The 27,935-nt window shown below is 38.8% G+C and overlaps 1 protein-coding gene across 1 annotated transcript in view; it reads left to right on the forward strand.

Moving 5' to 3' along the window:
* Lrp2 (LDL receptor related protein 2) overlaps positions 1 to 27,935 on the forward strand; it is a 196,126-nt gene that overhangs the window by 62,419 nt on the left and 105,772 nt on the right. Inside the window, exons 10-22 of the mRNA XM_070021406.1 lie at positions 1,569 to 1,697; positions 3,980 to 4,149; positions 5,078 to 5,301; positions 7,164 to 7,370; positions 9,234 to 9,436; positions 11,161 to 11,301; positions 12,295 to 12,498; positions 16,451 to 16,643; positions 19,112 to 19,237; positions 20,090 to 20,220; positions 23,901 to 24,038; positions 24,658 to 24,939; positions 26,985 to 27,227. Of these exons, the coding sequence (XP_069877507.1) occupies positions 1,569 to 1,697; positions 3,980 to 4,149; positions 5,078 to 5,301; positions 7,164 to 7,370; positions 9,234 to 9,436; positions 11,161 to 11,301; positions 12,295 to 12,498; positions 16,451 to 16,643; positions 19,112 to 19,237; positions 20,090 to 20,220; positions 23,901 to 24,038; positions 24,658 to 24,939; positions 26,985 to 27,227 (2,391 nt within the window). The remainder of the gene's footprint in view (positions 1 to 1,568; positions 1,698 to 3,979; positions 4,150 to 5,077; positions 5,302 to 7,163; positions 7,371 to 9,233; positions 9,437 to 11,160; positions 11,302 to 12,294; positions 12,499 to 16,450; positions 16,644 to 19,111; positions 19,238 to 20,089; positions 20,221 to 23,900; positions 24,039 to 24,657; positions 24,940 to 26,984; positions 27,228 to 27,935) is intronic.

A 27,935-nucleotide genomic window follows, 5' to 3' on the forward strand; every position in this document is an offset into this window, starting at 1 on the left:
GCTTCTTGTGTTGGAAATATATGCAGTGTTTCTCCTCTTTAGACATAGCCCATTGATGAAGGCCTTTTGGTAATCAAGAATAAAATTGAGTTGATCCTGACATGAGATCTGGCATCTTCCTGCCCTTTCTCTGTTCCTGGTAGTCTTGACTTTATAATGGACCCTCTATGGCATGCTGAAGCAGTTTAAAGGCTCATTGTTTCTGGTTGACAGGACACACTGTTTGTTGATAGAATGACAAGGTGGTGCAGAGTTAGGGTTGGGCAGTCATTCAGCATGGAGGAGAATTATGCAGCAGAAGGTCAGAGATGCCTATGGTGGCCTAAACTAAAAACAGGTTTTAAATTATTTTCAGAGCAGTATTTGGTGGTAGGAGGAGGCACAAAATAAGAAGAAAACTATATAAGAATAATGGATTATGTGTGCATATAGTGTTTCACTTAATTTTCACTCCCTTTGATTCTCATGAAAAAAACTTAATTTCTACTCTCCTCACGCTTTCCTTCTTCTTCTTCTTCTTCTTCTTCTTCTTCTGCTTCTTCTTCTTCTTTTTTTTGTTGGTCGTGGGGCTTGAACTCTGGGCCTGGGCACTGTCCCTGTGCTCTTCAGCTCAAGGTGAGCACTCTACTGCTTGAGCCACAGCGCCACTTCTGGTTTTCTAGTGGTTTTTTGGAGATAAGAGTCTCATGGACTTTTCTGCCGGGCTGGCTTTAAACTGTGATCCTCAGATCTCAGCCTCCTCAGTAGCTAGGATTACAGACGTGAGCCACTGGTGCCCAGCACACTTTCCTTCTTATTTAACTGATGATACATATTTGTTGTGTGTGCATGTGTTTCAGTGAGTTGAACCTAGGACCTAGCTAGGTAAGCATTCTACCACTTGGGCTACACCCTCAAAACCCTTTAGTTTTTATGGTAATATCTCACTAACTTTGCCTGGGCTGGCCTTGAACTTGTGGTCTTCCTGCTTCTGCTTGTTAACTGTATAGAGCTGTCATGTGGGCAAGTCAAGTCTTACTTGTTCTGAAATAATGTTGCCTAATAGAGCCTTCTTCAGTATGTATACATTCCTGCATGTTTACTCTAATACTCTCTAATGTGTGACACTGGAGACTTAAAATGTAGCACATATGACCAGGGAACAGTATTATTAATTTTATTTCTTTTTTTCAAAGAAATGCCAAATTTAGATAAATATAGGGGCTACTATTTGAAAAGCAAAGTTTTAGAGGTAAGAATCTATACTAAAAGCCATATATGACAAATAAGTGAAATCTGGTGCCACAGGGCTGTGAATCCGTGTTGTGATCTTCTGTAACAATAGCCTTCAGGTAGATTTAACAAAGTGATTTCCATGATCTTGGGTTTGTTTCTTCTCACTGAAGGTGCCTGTTCTGAGTTCCTATTTTTTACAGTACTCCTGGAATTGGGGCCAACTGCTAGATGGAGTCCTTTTGGAGAAGGGAATAACTATATTCTTCATCATGCTTTCCAGGATTTTGTCTGAGAGCACTCAAGAAACTCTTCTAAACATGATTATGCATGTGTTTGTTTTTTAAACATGACAGACTTTGATGACTGCAAGATATGGGGAATCTGTGATCAGAAATGTGAGAACCGATTTGGCCACCATCTGTGCCACTGTGAGGAGGGGTACATCCTGGAGCGTGAGCAGCATTGCAGAGCTAATGATTCCTGTGAGTAAACTGTGCACACTGTGTATCTCTTGACAGTTAACTTCTGTGTATCTTCCTTCTGATGGCAAAGAGCTATCCACATTTATGCTGCTGGCAGGATTTTATCATCTCAAATTGGCATGACCCCTGCTGCTGGGAAGGATGGGTCAATATTAATTTCATATCAATATATGTATTAATAGTGATCATTAATTTTTATTAGTTTTTTTATTGGCTTAGGCTACTCTGACATCCACCACTTTTAATTTTAGAGTAAGTCTTATGACTATATTTGACTGACTTGAACATTCAACTTTTTCTTGTGTGTATATGTGTGTGTGTGTGTGTGTGTGTGTGTGTGTGTGTGTGTGTGTGTGTGTGTGTGTGTGTGTGTGTGTGTGTGTGTGTGTCTGTGTGTGAATCCAGGGCCTTGGTACTTTCCCTTAGCTTTTTTTCCTCAAGGCTAGTACTCTATCACTTGAGCCACAGCTCTATATCCATCTGTTTGGTGATTAATTGGAGATAAATCTCAAGAACTTTCCTGTCTGAGCAAGCTTAGAGCCATAATCCTCAGATCTCAGCTTCATGCATAGCTAGGATTACAGGTGGGAGCCACTGACACCTGGATGTTAACTTTAATTAATTTGCTTACCACGAAATTGAAAATAATTTTGGCATTACTCATACCACGTTTAGTCATGTTTCTAAATGGATATGTTAAATTTGGCTGAGAATTTTCATGTCTTCATTCTGGATATTTTGTTGGTCTCTGTCTAAGAGTACTATAATCTCTCCAAACCACTTTTGTTACTGTAGATTTCCACATCTCTATTTTACCTTCTTATTTTTCTTGTGGTGCTAGGAATTGAACCCAGAGCCTTTTGCATGCTAGGCAAGTGTGCTGCCACACACCTAGCTTTTACCTCTGTTCATCAGCTATTGTTTTATACTTGATTATGATGTGCTTTTGGTGCTTTCTGAAACTATATGCTTCATCTGATTTATGAATGCCCCATTTTCTAGTTATTTTTGTCTTGCAATAACTGATTTCTTATGCATTTACTTTTAGGTGCAGCTGATTTTAAAATTTCTTTATTTATGAATGGGTAATATATTCATGTTCAAAACTTTCAATTTTTAAGAGAATATATAGTAAAGTGTCTCCCCTGCAACTTTCTACTTCACCTCTCCCACAAGTAATTTCTGTTTCATTATTCCAATTCTAGACATCTTTAAATGCATGAATAAGTATAAGTAAGTATAGATATTTAACTATTTTTACATATACAGCAACAAACTGTATGCAGTTTATTTTGCTGTCAATATATTTTAAATATCATTTTATTGTTATTGTTAAGGTGTTGTACAGAGGGGTTACCATTTCTCAGATAATGAGTACATTTCTTTATTGGACAATGTATCCCTTCCTTCACTTTCACCTAGATTTCCCCTCCCATCCCTGCCCACAAGTTGCAAAGTTTATTTTCCATATAGAGTATACTGAATACTATGACTGCATTTGTTCACCCTTCTCTCCTTTTCTTTATCCCACTTTGCCCCTCTGAAAAGACATACACATACATATCCAAAGCATAATGTCAATATATTTTTGAGAGCTTTCCATATGAGCACATGGAGCTCTTCTTTAATTCTTTATAGTGGCATAAAATTCCCTCTTTGGAAATATACTCATTACTTTGCTCGGGTAACTGTAACCCCTCTGTACAGTATTTTTACAAAAAAATGTACAAAAAATAAAAAAGATTCCCTCTTTTTATGTACATAACTTATTTAATTAATCCTCTTTACTAATGGAATTTTAAATCATTTCTTACTTTTAGCTATTGCAAATAGACAGCCCACATTTGGACTTACCACTTGCCATATTAATATCATATATATATATATATATATATATATATATATATATGATTTTACAGAACAAGGAATTCTTCAGTGATCTTTAAAGTATGTTCTGAATTTAGAGTGTGTTCATACAATCTAAAGGAGCACATAAAGATAAAGTGCCCTCTCTTTCATGTTGTTGATACTTCATTGGACTATTAGGATGGTTGAATTCTCGCCAGATTCTGATCCTAACTCACTGTAACTTTGGATATGTTTGCTAGGCTTCTTTGTGCCTTAGTTTGTCCACCAAAAAAATGGACAGAATGGTTATCATCTGTCTTTCTTAGAGATTTATTTTAGGAAGAACTAAGGTAACATAGAAGAAAACATTTTCAAATGCAGAAAGCATGTCAGTCCTTGCTCACTTGAAGGAGTGTTTCCTTCTTCACCTTTAGTTCAAGAGGCCTCCATTATCTTCTCCAATGGTCGAGATTTGATTATTGGTGATATTCATGGAAGAAGCTTCCAGATTCTAGTAGAGTCTCAAAACCGTGGCGTGGCCGTGGGTGTGGATTTTCACTACCGTCTGCACAAAGTTTTTTGGACAGATCCTGTGCGAGATAAGGTAAATAGAAATTTCTGGAGTGTAGCTTGGGAGCTGACTAGAACTTGCCAGTGAAAAGTGCTGATAGCTTCTCATTTTGGTGGGGGGGAGTTGAAGGGAAAGCACCATTGTTTTCTAACAGAAAAGGCCCTTAAGATATTTTATGTTAATCAGCACCTTCTCCATGCTATACTGTTTCATGGGACCTATTACACAAAGCAGTCTATTATATGGATTAGGTTGGAGCAACTTTTAATTTTATTCCAAAATGAGTCCAAAAGCCTAATTAAAAGAAATAGTAGACATTCTTTCAAAAACGAGATTTAATGTAGTCAGTTTTGAAACTTGATCATTTAAAATGTAAAAAGTACACTGCTTTTCTGGATGATAGAAATCAGACTTGTACTTGCATCTTCTAAGTGGAATTGTAATTGAGGATTGGGATAAGAAACACTGACACTATGTAATAGCCACATTTTCATTACACTGTCTTATTTGGAAAGTGAGATGATTTAACTTCAACTTTGAGTTATGCAGTACAGATTTTTAAAACCTAAGTTATAGAGACCCCCAAAGAGGTACAGAATTTTATTTATCCTGTTATTTTTCCTTTAATATATTATATACTAATAAAACCTAATTCACTTAAATATTAATTTGCATAATTTTTCTAGAAATATAGATTACTAATAATTCAGATTTGATTACAACCAAGGATCAACACAAACCATCACCACCATCTTCATCCAAAATATCCATACTCTAATTAAACTTGACTCAGGTTTGTGTTGTACCACGGAAGCCACACCTCCAATCTTCTAATTAAACTTATGACAAACACCAAGAAGGTCTAGAAGATAACTGATTCCTACAAAATAGACATTCTGAATGAAGTGGGAAAACTTCCCACAGTCATGCCTATGTAGTATAATTCTAGCTTTTCTTGTAGGTTTTTTCAGTTGACATTAATGGTTTAAATATCCAAGAAGTTCTCAATGTTTCTGTGGAAGCTCCAGAGAATCTGGCTGTGGACTGGATTAACAATAAACTTTACCTGGTGGAGACAAAGGTCAACCGCATAGATATGGTAAATTTGGATGGAAGCCAGCGGGTTACCCTTATTACTGAAAACTTAGGACACCCTAGAGGAATTGCCTTGGACCCAACTGTGGGGTAAGTCATGTGAAAACGTACTAATTCCTGTATGTTCAAGTTTTGTTCCTCCCCCTAAATATGAAATACCTAGTGGATTATTTGGTGGTTAATCCAAATTACTTGTTATTTTGTTGCTATTCATGAGGCCATTAAAGAAATTGTCTAACTGTAATCTTATTTGAGGACACATAATACAAACACATCTACTGCTGTGCTAAATATACTTGATGCATTGAGATATGAACTTTATTTTTAGTATTTGCCATAATTGCTAGCCAAGAGTGAAGTCTAGTCTGATTCAATTATTATTAGTTATTTAATTATTATGGTCAAACAATATTATATTGCTCCATTATAAAATGTTGCTCTAACATGAGTTAGCTAATATTTTTTTTTAAAAAGAGAAAGGCAGTTGTAATGTTCCTTTTAGTGGTTGTTACAGGCTGGAGCTGAGATTAATGCTTATATCTCATTATAATGTGAATCAATCAGCTTTCTTTCAAGCTTAAATGCAAATGTTCCCAATCTCCACATTTGAGAAGTGTTTTAGAAGATTTAAGTTTTCTAGAATTTTGCACCAGGGTCTTAGGTACCCTTGGATGAACTATAGGTTGCTTAAGTGTTGATGACTAGTAGTTGTTTGCAATTGTATTGTATCAGCTGTACTTGAAAATAGTACTGTCCAGTGGGTTATGCCACAGAGTGGAGGACTGAAGGAAATTATAACTTGATGGCTCTGTGAGTGTATGAGTGTGTGTGTGTGTGTGTGTGTGTGTGTGTGTGTGTGTAAATGTGTGCACATGTATACCATATTAGGGCTTGAACTCAAAGCCTTATGGTCTCCCTTAGTTTTTTCTCAAGGTTGGTGCTCTACCACTTGAAAAATGCCACTTTCTGGCTAATTGGAAAAAGAGTCTTTTGGATTTTTTCTGTTTATGCTGTCTTTGAACCAATATCCTTAGATCTTAGCTTCCTGAATAGTTAGTTAGCAGATTGGTTAGAGATACCAGCACCCAGCTTGATGGCTCGTCTTAAACTGTATTTTTAAGTTTTCTTTCATATCAACAAGAAGTGAAATACAGAGCTAGGGAACAGAGGAGAAAGTTAAGGTAACTACACAATTTCAGACTGCTATATTAATGCATTTTAGCAATTGTTATTTAGAGTTGTTTATTTTTTTTTTAAATGGAGTATATTTCCTCCCGTATCTTAAAAAATATGGAGTGTTTATTCCTGATCCTTTTTATATAGTGTGTTTACTTCTGTATCTTTTTGTTGTTGTTGTTTTTTGGTGGCAGTCCTGGAACTTAAAGTCAAGGCTTGGGTGCTCTCTCTGAGCTTTTTTGCTCAAGGCTAACACTCTATCACTTGAGCTTTTATGGTGGTTAATTGGAGACAATATTCTCATAGACTTTCCTGCCCATTTTGGTCTTCAAACCATGATCCTCAGATCTCAGCCTCCTGAGCAACTAGGATTACAGGTGTGAGCCACTGATGTAGTGCTGTGTTTCTTTTTTTTTTTTTTTTTTTGGTCAGTTGTGGCACTTGAACTCTGGGCCTGGGCACTGTCCCTCAGCTCTTTAGCTCAAGGCAAGTGCTCTACTACTTGAGCCACAGCACCATTTCTGGCTATTTTTTCTGTTTATGTGGTACTGAGGAATTGAACCCAGGGCCTCATGCATACAAAGCAAGCACTTTACCACTGAGCCACCTTGCCAGCCTCCTGTGTTTCCTTTTGTAAACACTTTTTCATATCTAATTCTTTATCCCTCCATTGGTAGTCAATGGTAAATCCCATTGATCCAAATACACTGAATAAATATTTTCTGATAATCTTGCAAAATGACAGAACCTTTCATCTTTGGCTTTTTCTTTTGTAGCTATTTGTTCTTCTCAGATTGGGAGAGCCTTTCTGGGGAACCCAAGTTGGAAAGAGCTTTCATGGATGGCAGCAACCGGAAAGACTTAGTAAAGACAAAGCTGGGGTGGCCTGCTGGCATTACTCTGGATATTGTATCCCAGCGAGTTTACTGGGTTGACTCCCGCTATGACTATGTTGAAACTGTAACTTATGATGGAATTCAAAGGTAAGGGGCATTTTTATAGTTTTACACGTTTTGTTACTTTCTCTTGTGTTTTGTAAAGACAGTCATAAAATATTACATAGACTGATTCTTTGAACCTCCTTAACTCATGAAGCACATGTGTCACTTACCTTGAAGTTCATTTATTTCTCTCATGCTTTATTTTCCAAGACCACTTTACCTGATTTTTCTAATGTTTCCTCAACAAACATTATTATCATTATCATTATCATTTATTATTATTATTATTTGCTTTCACAGTATTGGGATCTGAACTACAGCTGAGCCACATCTACAGCCCATCTTTTTTTTTTTAATACTGCTTATTTTTGATATAGAGTCTTTCAGAAAAGACAGCTGTATGATTTGGAAAACATCTGATCTATGAAATCAGTTTCCTGTTTTTCTCTGCATAGCTGGGACTCTCCATAGATTGGTGCATAGCTTGGTGAATATGATGCATGCCACTAAATTCAGCTTTTTCTATTGAGATGGAGTCTAATGAACTTTTCTGCCTGAGCTGGTCTGGAAATTTGATTCTCCAGATCTTAGTCTCTCAAATAGCCAACATGACAGATATGAGCCATAGGCACCTAGCTACATTTTAACTTAACAGTGGGAATTGGTTGGATTTTACTCTGCTCATATGTATTTCAACTTTATGTTTTCAAGTTTACATTTGTTTTTGCTTCATGTCTCATACATGCTAAACATATGTTCTGACACTGAGTATACACCAATGGAGTATACTTCAAGTCTGGTAGAATTTTTTTTTTTGACAGTATTGAGGTTTGAACTTAAGGCCTTGTGCCTCCTAGCCACGTTCTCTACTACTACTTACATCATACCTCCAAAATCTCTCTCTCTCCCTCCCTCTCCCCCTCTCTCTGTCTCTCTATCTTTCACCTAGGCTGGCCTGAACTAATATCCTACATACATAGTGCATATAACTGGATCACTATTCTCAGTCTCATCAAGTTTTTTATTAGAGCCCTATGTGCTGTTTTAGCTAAGATTTTTTTTCCCAAAAGAAAGACAGTGCCAAAATAAAGAAAATAAGGGAGTTTTAGTGAGATATAGTGAAATTCTATCTCACTTGATTCGTGTGTCTAATGGAATCATTGTTTACCTAGAGGTGGTCATGGTAGGCAAGGTGGATTTCTTCCCTTTGTTTAGCACTTTTTGGTCTTCTTAACTTCCTAATTAAGCAGCTCTGTGCTGTGTTTCTACTAGAAAAATATGATCTAGTGACTTTTTTTTTTTTTTTTGTCGGTCGTGGGGCTTGAACTCTGGGCCTGGGCGCTGTCCCTCAGCTCTTCAGCTCAAGGCGAGCACTCTACCACTTGAGCTACAGCACCACTTCCTAGTGACTTTTTTTTAATCAAGCAGATGCATAAGGTCTGGGTGTTTGCTGGGGCTGAACTCTTATACTTATAGTCTGCTCCCTTGTTGTTGAGAAGTAGTTAATGGGTACTGGGGGCATTTCCCACCAGACTTCCAACTTTTAGTATGCTAACCCATCTATGAAATTTAAAATACTGACTTACATATTAGCCTTTTATATAGGAAAAAAGGAATACTGAGCAAGGGAGAAAATAGTAATTTTGCCTCCAAATCTAAAAACAAGCTGGATGGTTGTCTAGGACTGGAATTTAAGTCTTCATGGTCTTTTCCAAGAAACCACATGAATGTCCCATCAAATGAAGATGGAACTTTACATGTATCTTAGGATGCATCTGTTCTATGTTTTCTATGTGGTAACAAGAAATGATTTAACTTTTTAGGCATTTCACTGTACTACCTACACCTTGACTAAAAATATAGCAAGACAAACCAAAAAAATGATTTTTATATTGTTTGCAATAGGAAGACAGTGGTTCATGGAGGCTCCCTCATTCCTCATCCCTATGGAATAAGCTTGTTTGAGGATCATGTGTTCTTTTCTGATTGGACAAAGATGGCCGTGATGAAGGCTAACAAGTTCACAGAGCCTCACCCCCAGGTATACCACCAGTCTTCCCTGAGGACCTACGGAGTGACTGTTTACCATGCTCTCAGGCAGCCCAATGGTAAGCGTCCAGCCACATAACCCTGGTTTCTGAGAACTATGGAAGTTAATGATGAGGAAGCTTGAGAGAATTGGGTAATATTCTCAAATATATGAAGGGCTATCTAGAGTATTAAGCCCTATGAAATTGACTTTGCTGCTCAGATATCTAAAGCAATGGATATATTTTGGAGTTAAAATGTTTATTGGTCTCTGCATTGTTTGAAGATGCTGGGGAATCTAGCAGCAAGCAAAGCAAATCCACATACCTAGTTTCATTCTACACTGAGAATTTCATCCATTTGAAAACTCTTCTGTTTTGTTTGGGGGTCAACAGAGGAAAATGACAAGTGTCCATGCTCATGCTAAATCGAGTCAGATCATTAAGATTTTATTTTGATTCAGATGTTATTTTAGTCCATTATCTTAAAGTTTTATTTGTGTTTTAGAGTTTTAAATTGAGCTTTGATGTATCTATCTGAACAGTCTATGTCTTTCCTATATTTGCTTGTGGGCCAAAGAAAAGAGATACAATAATAAGTGAGGCTATGTTGGTAGACAACTTAATATTGGTGAATTATAATTTAGAGAAAGACATCTTTGTTTTAGTTTAGTTCTCTATTAGGTAATGAGTCTAGTTAAATGGAGAAAGGGTATAAAGTAATTTGGTTGACTTAGAAAAAACAGAATGCATATGTTTAGGTGACTATTCTTTAATATTACCATTTTGGGCAAGAGCATGTTTATCTGAAAATGTTTTGGAAATCTCTATTTGGGATAGTTTTTGACTCAACTTACGAGCTACTTATTTGACTTCTACCCCTGCCTAAGTTTGATCATCCAGACTGTTCCTGTTATTTGACTTAGAAGAGTTTCTGGTGTTGTTTCCCAAGCCTGTCAACCTGAGAAAGGAAAGTAAATTTTTGAAGAATAAGTCTCAGAAGAGAGTATAAAAAGCAGGTAGAAGAGCTCTCTCTGTGGCCTGCCAAAGTTCCTACCTTTTAGAAGCATAAATTGATTTGTATGGCAGACATGTAGGGTTTTCAGGCAAAACTGGATCTGAATCCTATTTTAGCAGTTTATCTGGCCACTGAATAATCTTGGGTAACTTTTTTTTTTTTTGGGTCTGGTCGTGGGGCCTGAACTCTGGGCCTGGGCGCTATCCCTCAGCTCTTCAGCTCAAGGCTAGCGCTCTACCACTTGAGCCACAGCGCCACTTCCGGCTTTTTTCTTTTTGCTTATGTGTTGCTGAGGAATCGAACCCAGGGCCTCAGGCATGCAAGGTAAGCGCTCTACCACTGAGCCACCTTCCCAGCCCCTGGGTAACTTTTCTAATCCTTTGGATCTTTCTGGAGTAACAATATTTATCTCTTAGGATTATTGGTTGTACATTTGCTTGCTTAAAAAATAAGTACCCAGGCGAGTAATAGTTGTATCTCATAAATAGTAAAAATAGCACTAAAGGCGATTTGGTGGCAGTTATTTCTAATCATGGACATAGGCAGACAGACTCTAACATAATTATTGTGGGAGAAAGAATCCCATATTTATCCAGCTGTGGGCATCCCGCTGGTTTGAGAGTGGGCTGGTGTGGCTAGCTCTGGATGCTTGCAGGGGTAGCCAGGAGCGATGGCTTTATGGAATTGAAACCCCATCTCTCACCAGCAGAGCCCACGTGGTCTTGCATGCTGTGCATCATTTATCCATTTTGCATTGTGATTTAGCCCTCTGCATTTTCCCTTCCAGCTAGCAATCCCTGTGAAGTCAACAATGGGGGCTGTGAGCAGATCTGTGTCCTGAGCCACAGAACAGATAATGATGGTCTGGGCTACCGTTGCAAGTGTACATTTGGTTTTGAGCTGGCCGCTGATGAGCGCCACTGTGTGGGTAAGATATCTATGACAATTTTATAGTAGGTAGTGTAGGGTATGGTATATACGCACATCTGTACCCTGACAACAGCTCCCCCTCTGCTTGCTCACTGAGAATGAGCTTTCTGTAACCCATATGGCATCTGGGTTTATAGGCACTACTTTTTCTGTACATAGAGCTGTGTTTGACCAAGTCAATATCTGGTCTTTGGGAATTTCCTATAATTGCTTGTTTAGAGGATTGTGATTGTGTGTGTTCATGTATGTGTGCGTGTGTGTGTGCACGTGTGTGCGTGTGCATACACATGTGTGCATATACGAGCACAAGCACAGAAATGTATGTGCCAATTTTGGGGCTTGAATTCAGGTCCTGAGTTCTGTCCTTTAGTTTTTTTCCCTCAAGCCTTGTGCTCTACCATTTGAGCCATAGCTCCACTTCTGGCTTACTGGTGGTTAATTAGTGATCAGAATCTCAGGGTGGCTTAGAATTTTGATCCTTAAATCCCAGCCTCCTGAGTAGCTAGGATTACAAGTGTGAGCCCCTGGTGCCTGGCTTCTAGTTTTCTTGATCTTCTTTTTCTCTTTGTTTCTTGAAACGTTAACTATGGCATTCAGATTTTTATAGGATTGAATTGTGAGTTATTTTCTATTTTCCAGTTCTATAATAGAGCCCAAGGCCTTATGCAGAGTGCGTCAACACTCTCCCACTGAGCTATATCCCCATCCCTGGAAATCATTGTTTACATAAAAAACTCTTTCATTTACATATAAGTATATATATATGTATTGGACATATATATATATATATATATATATTCTGTAAGGAAGTGTTTCTTAGGAAAAAGTGAGATTAGAATACTTGTGTCACCATCATGGTTGCTTATCTTTTCTCTTTTCCACCCATTATTTCCAGTTATGACTTTACACAAAATATCATAATAAGTTCTGTGGAGCTTAGGGAGGCTAGAAATACACTCTGGCTGACTGTGGTGTGTCCTTTTCTTTGCAGCTGTCAAGAACTTCCTGATCTTTTCCTCCCAGCTGGCTGTGCGTGGAATCCCATTCACGCAGTCTGTTCAGGAAGACGTCATGGTTCCAGTGACTGGGAGCCTTTCCTTTTTTGTTGGAATTGATTTTGATGCCCAGGAGAGAACTATCTTTTTCTCAGATACATCAAAAGACCTAATATATAAGCAAAAGATTGATGGCACAGGTAAGAAAATTGTATGTGCATGTACATTTTGCCTATTTTTACTACTACTAATAATAATGATAATAACAGATTCATTCAGTATAATTTTGCATCTGTTTCTTAAACAGTATCCCCTTATGAAGCTTGGCAAATACCTTGAGATCAGGAAAATAAATATGTTTTTTTAAAAAAAATCAAGTTAAAACCAGTGTCATCCTTTATTAACATGAAAGGAAGATGAAGTGTCTGGAAGTCCTTAATAGATATTGACTAGAAACTGCTCACATTCAAGCAGTAAAATTTATTCGGTGGGCTATCTATATGCTAATAAGTTTGGAATAATAATAACTTCTTAAGAAATGAATTTTAGATATTGAAAGGAGTGACACTCTGAGTTCATAAACAGCTTTGTTGAATGACTACTCCTTTGTACAACTCTTAAAGATAATAAAATATTAAAAAAGAAATGAATTTTAGGCAATCTGAATATATCATTCAGTTTTTAGTTGTTTGGAATTCTGTTAAGATCTTCATCATCATTGCAGGTAGATATGTTATGGCCAATCACCCTGTACTGTTAGGCACTTTACTTGAATGATGAATGATTTGTTGATTTTATACCAACTAGTGGATTGAAATCTGCAATTTGGAAATAGCTGTCTATATAGCAATATATCAATATAATATAGAGTCACTAAGAGGGCGGATGACTATCTGTGTTTAAACTCTGATTCTCTGCATTGTCTATCTGTATAACCAATAGGAAAAAGATTTAAGGTCTCTTTATGCCTCTTCACACCTCAGTTTCCTAATACGGATAAGTAACAGGAGTAATGCTAGATATGCCATTGTTCATAGAGTTGGTGAGAAAATTCTAGGCTATCCCTAGAATAATGCTAGCTGGAAAACTTTTATGAAAATATCTCAGTTGTCATTCTTGTAGTATCACCTAGTAGGGATAAACATATGTTCAAATTGATATTTTGAACTAGAACTGATCTAGTCTGCAGCCCAGAGAACTCTTTAGCTGAGCTCTAAGCAAAAGATAGCCTTGAGTTTCTGAACCTCTTCTCTATGTTGTCCTGCTTTGCTTTGTTGATCTGCTGATTTGGAATTCTCACCATAGGGTTTTTAAATTTTTTTCTTCCTTCTTTTTCCATGTGGAAAAAAGTGCTGGGGATCAGTCCCCAGCATTCAGGACCTCATGCATTCACTATATTTTAAAAATCAACTTCAAGTATGTTAAGCAATATTGTAATTGCTCCATTTTTTAAGAGAGAAGATTTTTCAATGGATATATGCAGACAATGAGCCAGAAATCAATTGAAGTCAAGATGGGTTGAATGAAGCCTGTGAGGGAATTCTCTCTATCCATTATCCTTCTTCCTCTATACCTTCTTTTTTCCTTGCTTCCTAGGCTACTTCTTATCAGATATCATGAAGTCTCTTTCATTTTAAGAACACACAGCTCTATGCTCCTCTCTGTTCCAGTCCTCTTTCTTCATGGCCAACCATCTTTTCAGGCCCCTCTTCTACCTTCTACTGATTTCTCACCTCTGACTCGCCCACTATATCACAGTTCCGGAACCCTCTCATGGCAGTTATCTCTTTGTTGCTAAAGAAATGCTTTTCTTATCTTTGGCTCTTTGGTCTAATAAAACATTCTCTCTTATGATGACACACTCTTGTGTTTCCTTCTATATTGTGTTCCTTATAATGACTATAATCCATAAATAACTGTGATCTCTGCCACCCCACATTAGTCTTTTTCTTTTTCTGCATAATTTCATAACTCTTCCCCCCCCCCCCCCCCCCCCCGCCCTGTCAGTTGTGAGACTTGAATTCAGGGCCTGGGTGCTGGCTGTCCCTGAACACTTTTGCTCAAGGCTAGTTCTCTGCTACTTAGAGCTACAGTTCCACTTCTGGTTTTTGAATGGTTAATTGGAGATAAGAATCTCATGGGGACTTTCCTGCCCCAGGCTGGCTTTGAACCACAATCCTCAGATGTCAGCCTCCTGTGTAGCTAGGATTACAGGCATGAACCACCTGTGCCCAGCACTTTCATGACTTTGATTGCCATCTTTCTAGGAGCTATAAGTCATCATGGGGAGACTTTTAAGACTTTTACTGGATGTTTTCTTCCTAACCTGGAAAGTGAGGGACAGAGCAAGGCAAGCTTCTCTTGTGTGATGATGAAGATCATTATCAAGTTCTCTCTTTGAGATTAAGAACGATCTATAGCGCTAATTGTCTTTGGGCATCCTGGCATCCTGGGCATCCTGCTAACACCTCAATCCTCACAGTCTTCACAGATCTCCCTATTTCAGAGAAAGAACACCATTCACCTTCTTCTACCTCCTTACATCCTGTGATCCAAAGTACCACCCTTCTCCCTGTCCTTAACTCCATCTCCAGCCATGTCCAGAGCATTTGTGGCTCAAGTCTCATTCCCTCCCACTTGCAAGTCTTTGCTACTCTCCAGCCCCTAACTCCTCATTTTTTTGGGGGGGGACCTCTCTACTTCTATATTGTCCTGTGCTGTCATTCCACTTGTTTCTTTTTGTCTCTGGGCCCAATTGCTTCCTCTTCTCTTACTTCAGCATTATTAATCACTAGAGGGAAGTGCCTTCACTTCTTTACAAGTGCTTCACTTCCCTAGGACATCTATAAAATAGACACATTATCAATGTGTCTTGGCTTGATCGAGTGGTGTTAAGAGGATGGATGAATGAATGCATGGATGAATGAATGCATGTAAAGTTCCTGTCCTAGTGTCTGGTTCCTAGTAAGTGCTCAATCCTATGAAGATTTTTTTTTTTGTTGTTTGTTGTAGGGCTTGAACTCAGGGCCTGGATGCTGTCCCTGAGCCTCTTTGTGCTCAAGGCTAGTGCTCTACCACTTGAGCCACAGAGCCACTTCCAGTTTTTGAGTGGATAATTAGAGATAAGAGTCTCATAGGACTTTGCTGCCCAGGCTGGCTTTGAACCATGATTCTCAGATCTCAGGCTCCTGAGTAGCTAGGGTTACAGGCATGAGCTACCAGTGCCTGGCTTGCTATGACCTTTTTATTATTATCGGCATCGTGTTGCCTCAACAGCTAATAGGTAGTCTAGACCACAGAGGACTCTTTTACAATTTGCTGGGGAGAAAATAAGAGTTCTTGTCTTTACTATTGCAAAGTAAGGCAATATGTTTGATGATTGTGACTGAGATTTTGTTGATAAAGAGAGGAAGAAGAAAGAGAAGGAAGAGGAGGAGGAGAAAAGGAAGGAGGGAAGGAGAGACAGAAAAGAGATAGGAGAGAGGTGAGGATGGACAGAGAGAAGCAAAGGGAGAGGCAGAGAAAGAGGAGAGAGAAAGAAAGAGAGAGAGGAAGAGAAAAAGAGAGACTGAGGGGGGGAGGGGGAGGAAGAGGAGAAAAGACAAGGAGGTGAGAGGGAAGGGACATAGCATTTCCCAGGCAGGAAATGGTCTTTTTCTCCTGTACCCAGTACTGATTTTCTTTTTGGCATCGTTGCTGCTCTTCTCCAGTCTTGGCAACTTTGTGGCTGAAGTGTTGAAAGTAGTTGGGAGGGCTGGGCAGTACTGCCTCAGGTTAGTCCTGGTTGTACCTGGCAGTGTCAGCTCCTCAGAGCGTTCTGGGTGGTAGTAGGTGAACTCAGGTATCTTTTTTTTTTTCAGATGTGCTGCAATATGAAATTTTTTTCTTGGAAGGATGAACAAGGGAGTAACTCCAGACCACAGCCCTCCTGGTTCTGTTTATCAGTGTCATAACTAGTCTTTGAGATCTAGACTTTAGAGAATAGATATAGCCAAAGCTTATCTCCTGCTGTTGCTTCAAAATGTTTTATTTTAAATTTAACTCTTCCACATGTGTTCCTGCGCTGTGCCCTGACTTTAATGCAACATTTAAATGAGAAAAAAATTCCTATCTTATGTAATATGTTGAGTTTAATATTTTTTTTACTTATAGGAAGAGAGATTCTCCTAGCTAACAGGGTGGAAAATGTTGAAAGTTTGAGTTTTGACTGGATTTCAAGGAATCTCTACTGGACAGACTCCTCGCACCACAGCGTCAGTGTCATGAGGCTGGCTGATAAATCCAGACGTGAAATAGTGAAGAATTTAAACAATCCACGATCAATTGTGGTCCATCCTTCTGCTGGGTAAGTGTGTTTATGATGTCCTAAAATCCTGGAACTGATATGTTTTACTGTCATGGAAATGTACCACAAAGATCTGTCAAGTTTAACAAATAGAATGAACTGACTTGCAATCACCTTCAATTTTATCCCTTGTGTGTAAACTTAGGCAACCACGTTATCTCTTTCAAAAATGGTTCTTCTAAGTTACAGCCTTCCTGGTTGCTGAAGTGTAACTTTTCCACAGTTGCAGAGGACCAAGCAAAGTGATAGAGTTTGGAGGAGGAGGAGCAACTATACTGAATGCAGAATTATCTAGAAAGGCTCAGATTCCTGCCCTGCTCTAATGCATTGCTTATGAAGCTTTGTAAAACCTGCTTAGTCATTCAGTAATCCCCAGAATGAAGGTTTCCAGATCACAGTTGCACCATTTTGTGTTATACTTGGTGCTGAAAGACCAGAAAGCACAGACTAGCCTACAATATTCTTTTTGGCTCTTAACTTTCTTAATTGAAGTATGTTCAATGGCCAACAGGTTTGTGTAGAACAAGTCTGAGATAGGCAGTTGCATAGAATGGAATAATGAAGAAGAAGGCTGGTGATTTACGTAGCCTGCTCTGTCACATAGTGAGCTGTTAACACATTACTCATCAATACAGAAATGAAAGGGTATGTGTGATACCCAGTATCAAGACAGTGAATCTGGGGCTCAGTGAGATCAAATGACTTCAGGGAGCTCTATTGTGAGGCAGGAGTTAGCACTCAAACTCCAGATCTGTCCATATACAGCTGTGAGCTTAACAAACTCCTTTGTTCATTTCAGTATTTTTATAGTTTTATTTTCTCTGAAAAATAATATAAGAAACAGACTTTAATAATAGTACTGTTAAGAAATCCTAGATCCCTCCAGAAAGTTAATCTGTTCATTTTTCTAATGTCTTTATTTCAACCTAAATCTTGAGCTCATGGTTTTGCAAAAGCTGTTAAATTCCTAATGACTTTTTCATTTACAATGCCATAAAATAGCCACATAGCGAGCTGGGAAGGTGGCTCAGTGGTTGTGTGCTTGCCTCGCATGCACAAAGCCCTGGGTTCAATTCCTCAATATCACATAAACAGAAAAGCTGGAAGTGGTGCTGTAGCTCAAATGGTAGAATGGTACAGTGCCAAGTCCTGAGTTCAAGCCCCAGGACTGGCAAAAAAAAAAAAGCCACATTATTGAAAGTCACATTTTGGAAAAGACTAAAAAAATTTGATTTCTAGGATTGTATGAGAGAGGAAAAGGGTTTTTTGGTGGAAGAGGGTGATTCTTTTTTAATATGTGTATCTTTTTGTCAGTCTTCAGAATGTAAATATTGCATTGGGTAAGATACTGTTGATATGTTTCAGTGATGGATGTTTCCATTCATTACCCAGAATGAAATGTTTTCCTGTGATTTTATAAGTTCCTTATAAAAAATAGGCAAAGATTGACCTAGAAGGGGCTGAATTTATATTTTTATTATCTTTAAGTAGTTGTACAAAGGAGTCACATTCAACAAATCAGTTTATAAGTATAATCCATCTTAATCATTCTTCCCCCTCCTTCAACTCCACTCCTTCCCCCAATTTTCCTAGCATATGCATTGACTATTATGACTGCATTCTCTTATTTCTTCTCTTCATTCATCTTTCCCCATCATATCTTTTTTTTTTTTTTTTTTGGGTCCGGTTGTGGGGCCTGAACTCTGGGCCTGGGCGCTGTCCCTCAGCTCTTCAGCTCAAGGCTGGCGCTCTACCACTTGAGCCACAGCGCCACTTCCAGCTTTTTTCTTTTTGCTTATGAGGTGCTGAGGAATCGAACCCAGGGCCTCAGGCATGCAAGGCAAGCGCTCTACCACTGAGCCACCTTCCCAGCCCCCCATCATATCTTTGAAGCACTAGTTTCTTCATTTTGTTGGACTGTGAGTTAGTTTTTCTAAGAAATTACATTGTTTGAATTCTCCCCTGCAAATTCCATATTTTGGTTAATACATTTGCATTTACTTGCATATAACCTTGTCTGTGTTTATTTGTATATTTATACATTAGTTCTAGTTTCCACCTATGAAAGAAAATATGCTATATGGATGGCTTGAGGCTAGCCTAGGAGTCAGAGTGAGACTCTCTCAACAAACAAAACAAAGCCCAACAATACCCCAAAGTAACTCAACTGTCTTTTCAAAGAATTGCTGGGTTACCATCATTTTAGGTTCTAAAATTTAGCATCGTGTTTTTTTTTCTTTTTTTGCATTGGGTCTTTATTTTAATGTCACTTATATTTGTAACGTTGAGAACACGTATCTGAAACTTTTAGAATTGGATAGTTATGCAGACTTCAAGTCCCATTCACTTGTACAGAAAATGAAATTAATTGCAGCAAATTTCTAGAACATCTCTTTGTGCCCCATCCCTTCAAGCCAGGCAATTTGTGCAAGTGTTAAACATCTTCAACTTATTGCCTCTTTTCCTAGATACATCTTCTTCAGTGATTGGTTCCGTCCTGCTAAAATTTTTAGAGCATGGGGCGATGGATCTCACCTTATGCCTATAGTCAACACTACTCTTGGATGGCCCAATGCATTGGCCATTGATTGGGGGTAAGTTGAAGACATCCTGTATTACTGACTTCCCACTTCCTGTACAACACACAGGAGGCACACTGGATAACATGATGCTAGCTAGCCCTTAGAAATTTTTATCAACTAGTTGGTGATGGGAGAAGGATATTGAATGATGTAAGAACACAAAGAACACATAATTTGCCTAGCTACTGGGGGGACACAAACCAATGTAGTCTTTAATACTCTGAGGAAGGTGCTGGAAACAGAAGAATGACAGGACTTAGTGAAGGGAGGGTAGAGAAGGTGTTAGGGAGTCCCAAAGCCCACTAAAAGTCGACAGGGATATGATGAAATGTAGGAGTTGTGTATTTCCTTCTGGGGCATCTTGAGAAGAGGGAATTTTGGAGATGCTCAGTCAACAAATGTACATTTGTTTATATGCACTTGGGGAAAAATTGTTTTTAAGCATAAGTACAGGTCTCATGCACTGACGATCTATTTTAAAATATGGAAATTAAATAAGATAAATAACCTTAGATATAGGAAATACCAGATTAATTCATGGGAGAGATAAGAGAAGAAATTTATCAAATCTTGTAAACATACATCATGACCAATATTTTTCTTAATTTGTTGGTTTCTCAAGGCAAAAGAAACTTTAACATTCCTAATTCCAAGGTACAATGTAACAAGTTTGAGACAATTAATTGAAAGGCATTTGATGAAGGCTGTTTTTCTGGGAGAAATAAAACTCAAACTTTCAATGAATATAACAAGTTTTAAGACCTTGTGTAAACATTCTAAATGAGCCCACAGAATTTAAATGTAGTGGCATGCAGGGACTCGACCATCTTCTGGATAACAACATGAATTATTTGATTATTCTAGAGCTTCACGATTGTACTGGGTTGATGCCTTTTTTGATAAAATTGAGCACAGCACCTTTGCTGGGTTAGACAGAAGACAACTGGGCCATATAGAACAGATGACACACCCATTTGGAATCACCATCTTTAAAGGTATGCTTTGAATGAATGCAAAGAATGTAAGGTCCTGTGCTTTGTCAGTTGTAAGAGTATCACCATTTGGTATTGTCACAGTTCTGAAAAAGCTTGTTACTAAAACCTCAGAAAACCCACAGTAGTGCTATAATCTACATAGACATAACATTTGGTTTGTTGATGGAAAAATTCACTTTTAGAGTATGTTGTTTTGGATACATTTAGATAATGTTGACAGCTTTTATGGGTGCATCACTTTACACATTTCACTCATACAATTTCTGAGTGTGTACTTGGTATGACACAGGAAATATTATTTTCTGTAAGGTTTTGCCTTCATTATTTTTCAGACTAACATAGCAAGAGCTGTTTATAGTAACTTGTAAAGTTGTGTTTTCTGGTGTTTTAAGAACATCATGAAAATCCTTGTGGAAAGGTGATTGCATATGTGTACCAACTGTATTCTCATTGGACAGAAGCTTTTTAATAAGAATGTTGGGTAACTGACATCATCTGTTACAGAGAAACTATAGGCTCCAAAATAAAAAAAAAATATTTATTTAAAAGTTTTCTGGTAGTGGAGATTGAACAAGGATCTCAAGCATTGTTCCACTGAGTTAGATCTCCAACACTGAGTTATAGCCCCAGGCCAGGAGGAAATTTATGAAAAATGGAAAGACATTGTTGTTTTTTCAGCAATTCTGCCAAATAGTCTTCATGTTACTAGTAAAGATTGCCTGGAAGCATGGAATTCTGGGAAAGTGCAACCACACACACTCTTGTCTTCTCCCAGTATTCTTTTTTGGGGAGGGGCAAGACTAGGGTTTGAATTAAAGGACGCATACTAGGTAGGATGGCACTCTGTCACTTGAGCCACACACTTAGCCCTTTTTTGTTTTTAGTTATTTTTCCAATTGGAACTCAAGTTTTTGCCTGGACTGGCCTCAGATTATGATCCTCTTATGTATGGCTCTAGCTGGTATTACGATGTGTACCACCACACATTTGCTAGGGTCTCTCTACCATTTTTCCCAGGCTGGTCTCAAATTGCAGTCCTTTTGAATTCATTGTGAAGTTCTCCTGAGTAGCTAGGATTATAGGCATGAGCCACCATCAACTCCCTTGTCACGCATAGGCATGCTTCTATGAGCAAGATTTCTGGGAATAAGAATGTGACCTTGCATCACGAAACAGGTGGCTCATTTAGTCTTGAAAATGGCTGTGTGACTGGTTATGTAGGGTGTTCACTGCACAGAAGTGCTAGTCCAAGAGAGTAAGGAGGGATGAACTCTACCCTGGCTGTGTGTGACAAGCTTAATTTGAGGGGTGACATTTTGTTGGACGCTTTTGGAGGCCATATGTATATGTTCTGTGTTTCTGGTTGAAACTTGCTACTTTCAATAATAGGCATAGTGCCTTATAAAAGTAGACATTAACTATAAATCAAGATGTTCTTTCACACATGGAATAGAGATTAAATAATAAATATGTTTATATTCCTTCCTGCTATCCATTTGTTTGGAGTAATATTTAAAACATTTTTAAATGGTCTTGTGAAATTTTTGATCCACTCCAATACTTACTCTTCTTTCTTAGGATGGTAGGCACAAGCCTACTGTATAAAAATACAGTTTTAGTATCTTTTATTTTCATCAGTAAGAAAAAGAATTTGAGTGTACAACACAACATTCCCAATTATTAGTTTCTGGTAACCATGGAGGGTTAGTGATCTCTTCTCTCTATCCTTCTCTCCTTCCTGCCTTCCTTGTTTTCGTCCCTTCCTCCTTTCCTTTTTCTTTCCCCTTATTCTTTCCATTTCCTTTCCTTCTCTTTCTCAGGTTAGCCTAGAACTTGCTGTGTACCCAAGCTGGCTTAAATTTGCAATCATTCTGCTTCAGCTTTCAGTGTTAGATTATAGCCCTCCATTATCATTCCCGGCCTCATTATACATTTCTTATTGTGCATTACAGAATTTCATAGGAATTATGTAACGTTTTGTCCAAAGACTAGAACTTCTTCACTATACACAGCACACTAGTAAAAGTTGGATTGGACCTCTTATCTATTATCAGATAGCTTACTGAATGACTGGACTCTTAACTGACAGTGGAGATAAGCTTTAGTGAGTTCAGTGACCCACTAGTCATGGATTAAACCATAGATAAGGAAACTTGGTCTAATGATAACATTTATAACTATGTAGGCATTATCTGGTTAGCTGGAATTTCCAGTTATACAAAGAGAAGGTCCTTTTCTCTTCTTTCCTTCCTTCCTTCCTTCCTTCCTTCCTTCCTTCCTTCCTTCCTTCCTTCCTTCCTTCCTTCCTTCTTCCTTTCTTTCTTTCTTTCTTTCTTTCTTTCTTTCTTTCTTTCTTTCTTTCTTTCTTTCTTTCTTTCTTTCTTTCTTTCTTTCTTTCCTCTCGCTCTTTCTTTCTTTCTTTTCTTTTCTTTCTTTTTTCTTTCTCCCTTCCTTCCTCCCTCCCTTCCTTCCTTCCTTCCTTCCTGCTTCCTTTCTCTCTCTCTCTCTCTTTCTCTCTCCCACCCCATCCCTCCCTTCCTCCCTCCCTCCCTTCCTCCTTTCCTCCCTTCCTTCCTTCCTTTGAATGTGTTAGTCTTTATTGGGGGTTGACCTGAAATTCAAGATACTCCTACCTATCTAAGCATACTGGGCCAGGCTCAAAGATCCACTTTGATTCAATTCTTTCTTTTGAAGACTGTTGAAATTGATCTTTACTTTTTTGCACTTTTTAGTTAGTATAAACTAAACAATTATTTTTTTTTCTGTGCAGAATCTTACTGTGCCTCTCTTTATTGTTCTGAGCACCATGGAACACTGGTATGGTGTAGGCATATGCAAACTTGTACTGATATTTTTATTATTTACCAAACATACACTGAAAGTTTTTTTTTGGACTAGATTATGTTTTATTTTCTTGACAGTGATTTATTGAAATTGACTATCAGTCCCATATAAGCATATAAATTGACATTATCCAGGATATTTCAAAAATGATAATCATGGATGTGTGTAGCTCACACCTCTAATCCTAGCTACTCAGGAGATTGAAATCTGAGGATCATGATTCAAAGCCAGCCTGGCTTTAGTTAACCAACTAAAAGCTGGAAGTAGAGCTATGTCTCAAATGGTAGAGGGATAGCCTTGAGTGGAAAAGCCAAGCATGAACACAAAGTCTCAAGTTCAAGCCCCCCAGTACTGACATATTAAAAAAACCCATCTTCCTGAAGATACAGGTTATGGTTATGGATTATGGGCTTGAAAAAGATTTTAGAGCTGATGTGGTTCATTTTCTTAACACAGTGAGATATTTGCCTCAGAGCTCTCATCGGATTGGTGCTTTAGCTGGGATAAGAGCTGTCTTCTGAGGCCTGCACTATAGAATACTGAAATTTTTAATTTTATTTTTACTTATGGAAAATTTAACCTAATTACTACTAAATGCCATCATAAACCATATGTTTGCTTGAAATTGAGCCATGATATTAATAAAATCCAGGTTTCTAGGAGCATTGTGAGTGATACTAGTCATGGAAAATGGTCCCAGGAACCAGTAACAGATGTTTGTAGGAGAAGATTCCTCAGACTTGCAAGAACCATTAACAGTCTATTTCATTTCCTCATGTAGTTTCTTTGTGAGGAAGCTAGAACCGAAAACACTAAATGCTCTGGTTTCTTCTTAGATTCTGTGTTCTTCACCGACTGGAGGCTGGGTGCTATTGTTCAAGTCAGGAAGTCAGATGGGGGAGGCATGACCGTTATTCGAAATGGCATCACCAACATCATGCATGTGAAATCATATGACACCGACATCCAGACTGGTGAGTGACTTTGCTGAGCTTTATTTCAGCAAATGGAGGTGTGTACTTGGTATGGTGACTGTTTTCTCTTACAACCACTTAGGTACCACAGCATTTGATGGTGTCATTTGATTCTGTCATCCATGTTGTTTGACATTATGAGATGTCACATCTTTATTCAGCTGTGCTGACTCTAAAGATGTTGAGAAAGACACCTTTTTAAAAATTTTTTAGCACTTTACTGTACTTGACTGTTCTGTTAGGCTGATTTCCAAGAGGTTGACTGATAACTTCTTTTTTGGTTATTGTTGCTGGTACTGGGATTTAGACTCAGAGACTGAGCTCTTGGTGGGCTTTTTCACTCATGGATAGCACTCTACCACTGGAGCCACACTTCCACTTCCCACTTTTTGCTGATTGATTGGTCTCAGATTTGTCTGCTCTGGCTACCTGGAACCAAGCTCTTCAGAGCTTAGCCTCCTGAATAGTCAGGATTATAGGTATGAGCTACCAGCTCACGAGCCACTGGTACTCAGCTTCTTGGTACTTCTTAATATCGGGGCTGGAAAACATACTTTATTCAAACCTGGGATCATATCACGGGGAACATGCTGACTGATCTCTGGCTTTGCCTTGGCAGGGTCGAACTTCTGCAGTCAGCCCACTCTCCCCAATGGCGACTGCAGTCACTTCTGCTTCCCAGTGCCAAACTACCAGCGGGTGTGTGGCTGCCCCTATGGGATGAAGCTCACGTCCAATCAGCAGACATGCGAGGAAGACCCAGTTCACGAACCACCCACAGAGCAATGTGGCTCTTTTTCCTTTGCATGTGACAATGGCAAATGTGTACCGAACTTTTACCGCTGTGATGGAGTCGATGACTGTCATGACAACAGTGATGAGCGTCTGTGTGGTGCATTTAGTAAGTAGCTGTGCCATGATGTTTCTTCCTGGAGTAAGATTACACATATAGAAGCTTGGGTTACGTGGATTGGAAAAATAGCTTTAACATTTTTAAAAAAGAATATCAGGGGCTGGGAAGGTGGCTCAGTGGTAGAGTGCTTGCCTTGCATGCATGAGGCCCTGGGTTCGACTCCTCAGCACCACATAAACAGAAAAAGCCGGAAGTGGCACTATGGCTCAAGGGGTAGAGTCCTAGCCTTGAGCTGAAGAGCTGAGGGACAGCGCCCAGGCCCAGAGTTTAGGCCCCATGACCGACCAAAAAAAAAAAAAAAAAGAATATCAGCCTTCTAACATGTACTATGAAGTCTTTTAGGAAACTAAGTCATAAACACTACTCCTAGGTAATGTTAGAGGTGATGTGTATCTTGCATGAAATTTCTTTAGACATGAGCAGTTTAGATTAATGCAGAGTCATTGCATTTTGATTACATTTTTCAAAAAAGTTAAATCAGGGCTGAGAATAGAGCTAGAGGATTCAGCATTTGCTTGGCAGGCAGGAGGCTTTGGGTTTGATGTCTAGTACTGAAAAAGAAAAGGCTGAAACCAAATAAATGGATTGGAACGAGTGTTTACAATCACAGACTTGGAAAGTCTCTTGGGTTGTGCTCCTTCCTTCCCCTTTTTGGAGTAAATTAAATACTGAAATCATTTTTTTTTTTTGTCCATTGTGGGGACCTGGGCGCTGTCCCTCAGCTCTTCAGCTCAAGGCTAGCACTCTATCATTTGAGCCACACACCACTTGCAGCTTTTTCTGCTTATATGGTGCTGAGGAATTGAACCCCAGGCCTCATGCATGCAAGGCAAACACTCTACCACTGAGCCACCTTCCCAGCCTGTGAAATCCGTTTTTATGTTCTTCATGTTAATTTGAGCTATGAGGTTTGAGGCTTAATTTAAAGCTATTGCAGAAGGGGTAAGTATTCTGATAAAGTTAAAAAAAAATACAAGATACGATACAAGATGATCAAGAGGATAGAATAGAAGTAGCAATAACCTGCCTTTTTGGAGAAACAGAAGCGTGCCAGGCCTGGGGATGTAGATATATAGCCACATAAATGTGTATATATACAGTATTCGGTTTATAATCCTTGAGGATGAGCCACAACCCAGCTTGGGCTACATACGAAGACACTGTCTTTTTTTTTTTTTTTCCCCCTCCCATCCCCTCCCTCCCTCCCTTCCCCAAGGTTCTTTTTTTTTTTTTTTTTTTTTTTTTTTGATCGTGATTAAGTGATTACTTAATTTCCGGAAATTCACAGTATTGTGGAATAATGATAGAGTATTTCAAAAAGTGTTTGGACCAGGCACTAGTGGCTCACACATGTAATCCTACCTACACAGGAGGCTGAGATCTGAGGATCAGGGGTTCAAAGCCAGTCCAGTCAGGAAAGCCCCTGGGGGCTGGGAAGCTGGCTCAGTGGTAGATTGCTTGCCTTGCATGCATGAGGCCTGGATTCGATTCCTCAGCACCACATAAGCAAAAAGCAAAAAACCGGAAGTGGCGCTGTGGCTCAAGTGGTAGTCGCTAGTCTTGAGCTGAAGAGCTGAGGGACAGCACCCAGGCCCAGAGTTCGGGCCCCACCCCCAGACCCCCACTCCACCCCGTCCCCTACAAAAAAGGAAAGCCCATGGCCCTTTTATCTCCAGTTAACTACCAAAAAGCTGAATGTGAAGCTGTGGCTCAGGTGCTAGAGCACTAGCTTTAAGAAAAAAACAAAAAACAAAAAACAAAAAACAAAAAAAACCCAAAACCCTTCAAGGACAGCAACCAGGACCTGAGTTTAAGCCCCAGGACTGACCACCAGACCAAACCAAAAGGAATTTGGTATATGATAAATACTAAATAAATATTTTATGATGATGGTGGTAGTCATGACAAGATACACATTTCTCCTTATTTGTGTAATGTTCCACTAAAACATAATTTGGCCTTTAGAAGGTGACAACTGATTTAAATGGCAGTAACAACAAAATGTCTTCATGACCAGTTTGTGGCTATTGTAGATAACACCTGTTCATCTTTGGCATTCGCCTGTGCCCACGGAGGACAGTGCATCCCTGGACGCTGGCGCTGCGACAGACACAATGACTGTGCAGATGGCAGTGACGAGCAGAACTGCCCCACCTATGCACCTACCGTCTGTCCTCAGTCCTACTTCACTTGTGATAATAACCACTGCATCTCAAGAAGCTGGCTCTGTGACACAGACAATGATTGTGGGGATGGATCTGATGAAAAGAACTGTGGTAAGTTTGGAATGGATTTGTCAGTAAGCCTCGTAATCCATTTGCACTGTCAATAGAGCCTCACACATTTTAGGCACTTCTGTTGTCATGCTTGTCAATCTCTGTATCCACTGACATGTATCTGCATATGGGAGGCTTTGAGTTCTCCTACAGATACTGAGTTTTATTTAAGCAAAACAAGACTGTCTCTGATGACACACGTTCTGATAGGAACTAAAAACAAAAAAGACCCAGAACTAGGCTCCGTGGTGTGTACTTGTCTCAACTGCCTGGAAGGCTAAAGCTGAAGCAGGAGAATTGCTTGAACTGAGGCTTGGAGAAAAACATAATCCCCCAATTACTAATTCAGATATTTAGAACAATTTCAAAAATACCATATGAACATGTGTGCACCACCACACCTGGCTTGAAATTTCTAATATTTTTACATAGATGCCTTTTATATTCCTAGTTGTCATTAGGTTATTAATATTCTCCATGTCTTAAATAGTAATTTAAGGTACATCAGAGTTCTCTGGACTAAATTCTAGTTGTTAATGACTAGCTAATGACTAATCAAGTCAATTTTCTTTTTTTTTTTAATTTAATTTTATTTTATTTGTGAACATACTGTACAGAGGAGTTACAATTACATGGGCAGGATAATGCGTACATTTCTTACCAAGCATTGCAGCCTCCTCCTTTGTTTACCCTTCACATCCCTTCCCA

Source organism: Dipodomys merriami, unplaced genomic scaffold (genome assembly GCF_024711535.1).
Source record: "Dipodomys merriami isolate MVZ:Mamm:240054 unplaced genomic scaffold, mDipMer1.0.p SCAF_1, whole genome shotgun sequence".
NCBI lineage: Eukaryota > Metazoa > Chordata > Mammalia > Rodentia > Heteromyidae > Dipodomys > Dipodomys merriami.